This window comes from Mandrillus leucophaeus, unplaced genomic scaffold, assembly GCF_000951045.1.
Source record: "Mandrillus leucophaeus isolate KB7577 unplaced genomic scaffold, Mleu.le_1.0 Scaffold17, whole genome shotgun sequence".
NCBI classification, from domain to species: Eukaryota; Metazoa; Chordata; class Mammalia; order Primates; family Cercopithecidae; genus Mandrillus; species Mandrillus leucophaeus.
In genome coordinates this window covers 5,597,493-5,601,407 of record NW_012101698.1, presented here as the reverse complement: position 1 = coordinate 5,601,407, position 3,915 = coordinate 5,597,493, and the positions used below count along the sequence as shown (strand labels likewise).

Sequence of the window (3,915 nt, the reverse complement as noted above, 5' to 3'; positions counted from 1 at the left end):
TGTTGCTCTGTCGCCCAGGCTGGATGGAGTGCAGTGGCACAATCTCGGCTCACTGCAACCTTTGCCTCCCGGGTTCAAGGGATTCTCCTGCCTCGGCCTTCCAAGTAGCTGGGATTACAGGAGCGCACCACTGCGCCTGGCTAGTGTGTGTGTGTGTATATATATATGTGTATATATATGTATTTTTTTTTTTTGGTAGAGACGGGGTTTCACCATGTTGGCCAGGCTGATCTGGAACTCCTGACCTTAGTATTAAGTACTTCGCCCGCCTCGGCCTCCCAAAGTGCTGGGATGACAGGTGTGAGCCACCATGCCTGGCGGGATTCATGATTTAAAGCAAAAGCAAAAGAAAAAAGAAATAAATTATTCTGCTCAATACTGTTTGGCATAATTGCATTTTCATCTTTTCAACACTCAAAACAGCCTCTTCGGGAAGCATTGAGATGGGAGTGACAAAACTGGCTGGGGCCTAGCTCTCTAAAACGGTGGGGGAGGGGGGGCGCCCTGAGAGAGGCATTCTAGCCTCACCCCAATCACCCCTATTTTTACTCTTCCTACTTTCGGAATTGGAAAGAACGACACTCGAGCTAGGTTCGAATATATTAACTTTCAGGGCCCACTGCCCATCCCAACCCTCCCCTAACAAAGTCCCCTGCCGGTCCCTGTTCCCCCAGCCAGCTGCAGGAACCTACCAACAGCCAGGAGGCTGCCTGGTGGTGTCAACTAAAAAGAGGGAGCGTCTGCGCTGTCACTGTTGGGGAGGGGGCTCTATTAGTGGTTTGAGAGCTTCACAGAAGCCTTCCCCCTCCTAAACCTCCCCAGCCTCCAAGGGGGAGAATTCCACCAGCAGCCCCGCTAGGAACCTAAGCTGGGTTCAGCCATGCAAGCAGCTTCCAGGTGGAACCCCGGCCGTGAGCTTCCCAGCCCTTCTGAAGTGGGAGATGGAGAGCAGGGTGGAGGGAGGCGGCCTGCAGCGTGTAAGTCTCCTCTTCCCCGGCCGGCTCCGGGCTGCGGGCTCTGCCAGCTCAGAATTTGCAGAGAATCTGCAGGTCGACCACCCTCGGCAGCTTCAGCTTAACCAAAGTATCAGCCCCAGGCTAACTCTTTCCCAGGCAAGAGGCTATGGGTGGAGGAGGAGGTGCATGCAACAGGCAGCTGGGCCCATCGCCAGCCTCCTTCTGCCGTGCAGCCCCCTCCCCAGAGCCCGCCGAAAACGGGGGAGGGGGCGGGGGGAGGCGTATGGATGGAATTCGGGACTGTGGACTGTTTTCCAGAGCAACAGGCTAGTGAGGCGGCCCCGGGCCCAGGGAGAGGCGCTGAGAAGGCTGCGGGTGAACGGGAGGGCAGAGGGCACACGTGAGAGCACCTTGCACTGGAGGGGACAGGGCTTCCTCGAGCCCTGCTGTCCCCTCCACCTGTCCGGAGTTCGGCCTGGGAGCACCCCACCCCGCAGGGGACGCCACTCCCGGCTTCCTGGAGACGCAGGCGGCCCTGGGGGCGCGGCCGTCCCACAGCCCGGCCGTCCCACAGCCCGGCCAAGGTGGGACTGGGGGTCCCGAGCCCTGGGCCCCGCAGCGACCGCTTTTCTTTGGTGGGTCTGCACGCACCCATCCGGGCAGGCGGGGAAAGGGGCCGGGCGGCCACCTCTCCTGACGCCCGCAGCGACTGCCCGTTCTCCTCCGGGTCTGGCCAGCGATGGAAACGCTCCTCCGGCCGAGCCTCAAGGAAGTGCTTCACCGAGGCCTGCGCCATGCTCTCCTCCTCAGAAAGCGTGAAAGAAAACCCTAACCCAAAGCATGAGGGAGTGGGGATTGAGCGGCCGCCGGCCCGCCCCCGAAGGCCATTGATTGGAGGAGACTGGACACAGCGCCAGAAGTTCTCCTTGAGTCGCATGATTGGCTGGGAGAAACAGAAGCTCCGCCCGACCGCAGCGCAGATTAGTGCCAGGCCCGGCCCGTCCCCAGTGTCTCGTGATTGGCAGGGCGCAGCGGACGCCCCCTGGGCTGCAGCATGATTGGTCCTGGGTTGCGGGTCCCGGGTCCCTGGTCGGAGCGCCGGCACCTAACAGATGGGCCGGGAGGGTCGCGGTGAGGCCCGGCTCAGTTGCCCCGGTAGACTTCAATCTTGCTGGCCTTGGCCAGCATATCGATGATGTGGGCCTCGAAGTCCGCGTCGTGCACGCCAGTCTTCCGGAACTCGCCCGCGTACCGGTTGTTCTCCCAGTAGTGGTGCCAGTTGCCCCGGCTGTCGGCCCCGAACCCGTACACGTTCACCTGCGGGGAAACGCACCGCAGCGTCACCCCAGGCGGTGACCCAGAGAACGGCGCGGGGCGGGCTCGGGATGACAGAGAGGAGAGGGGTGCGGGAGGCTCCAGGGAGATGCGGGAGCCCCCAGGCCTGGCCTAAGAACATGGACTCACATGGGGACACCACTTTCCCTTTGCAGTTGTCCTTCCTCTGCAGCCCTTGCTAATTCCTTTTTTTTTTTTTTTTCTTTTTATATGGACTACTTTGATCAGCACCACTCAATGAAGCACTTGCCGGCAACGTGGGCGTGCTGGGCCTCAGCTCTTGCTCTTCGTGGCAGGGCAACCCTGGTCACTGGTGGAACGGGTTCTCTGAACGACTAAGCTCCATTTTTACACAAAGTAGGCCTGGGGCTCAGAGCTGGTGGGGGCAGCCGTCCAGATGGAATTCAACTACATACACTCTCCATTCTATTTGTTTTGTTGTTGTTGTTTTCTTTTTCATTCTGTCACCCAGGCTAGAGTAAAATGCCGCTATCTCGGCTCACTGCAACCTCCACCTCCTGGGTTCAAGTGATTCTCCTGCCTCAGCCTCCAGAGCAGCTGAGATTACAGGCGTGCCCCACCACGCCTGGCTAATTTTTTGTATTTTTACTAGAGATGGGGCTTCACCATGTTGGCCAGTTTGGTCTTGAACTCTTGACCTCAAGTAATCCACCCACCTCAGCCTCCCAAAGTGCTGGGATTACAGGCGTCAGCCACCACGGGGTCAATAACTTAACTTTTTAATGAAGAGATTTTGGATTTAGTAGAATCATGAAAGCAGAAACATTTGGGAAAGGCATAGCTATACTTTATAGCCTAGAGATGGGGAAAACCAAGGCCACATGAATTCTGCCTACAGAAGCACATTCCTCTGTTAGCCTACTAAGACCTCAGAAGGCCTGCACTCCTGTGTTCCATGGGTTCCCACCACCCACACCACGGGCCTACCCACCTCATCACACACATGCAGGGCGAAGAAGAGCACCAGCATTCCCGTAGAAGGGTACCGCCCATGATGCTCTGTCCACCGGTCATGGATATACTTGAAGAAGGCTGGGTTGTAGATCTGGACCTGGGAGAAGAAGAGATGACAGGTATATGAGGGGTTTAGGGGCAGAGATTCAGGCTAGACTGAGCGGCTTCTACTTGTCTATGCCTGTCAGCAGACCTGTGCATGTGTCTCCTGAATCGTGTGGCACCTGCTGGGGTCAGGCATCTGGGCAGATGGGGACCCTGAGGTTCTGGAGGGGAACTGGAACACCTGAGCTACAGGACCAGGCGCACAGGCTGGGCCAGCACTGTTTCCACTGAGGTGGGGAGGAAGTGGGAGCTTACCTTTTCTTTATCCACTCGAAGGAAGGACTTCACTGGGGCATAGGTGCTGTAAGCAAATAGAAAGAAATGTAACATTTCAGGCCGGGCGCGGTGGCTCATGCCTATAATCCCAGCACTTTGGGAGGCCGAGGCAGGTGGATTACCTCAGGCCAGGAGTTCGAGGCCAGCCTGACCAACATGGTGAAACCCCATCTCTACTAAAAAAAAAAACAAAATTAGCTGGGCTTGGTGGAGCACGGCTGTTATCCCAGCTACTTGGGAGGCTGAGGTTTCAGTGAGCCGAGATCAC

At 57.5% G+C, this 3,915-nt stretch overlaps 1 protein-coding gene across 2 annotated transcripts in view; it reads right to left on the bottom strand.

The window, feature by feature from the left end:
- Nucleotides 1-1,864: 1,864 nt before the first annotated feature.
- The window catches only part of ST3GAL2 (ST3 beta-galactoside alpha-2,3-sialyltransferase 2), a 33,740-nt gene continuing 31,689 nt past the window's right edge, over nucleotides 1,865-3,915 (bottom strand). For both annotated transcript variants that reach the window (XM_011976776.1, XM_011976775.1), the window contains 3 exons: nucleotides 3,627-3,672; nucleotides 3,244-3,363; nucleotides 1,865-2,273 (listed from right to left, as the gene is read on the bottom strand). In XM_011976776.1, the coding sequence (XP_011832166.1) occupies nucleotides 2,100-2,273; nucleotides 3,244-3,363; nucleotides 3,627-3,672 (340 nt within the window). In that variant the 3' untranslated portion in view covers nucleotides 1,865-2,099. The remainder of the gene's footprint in view (nucleotides 2,274-3,243; nucleotides 3,364-3,626; nucleotides 3,673-3,915) is intronic.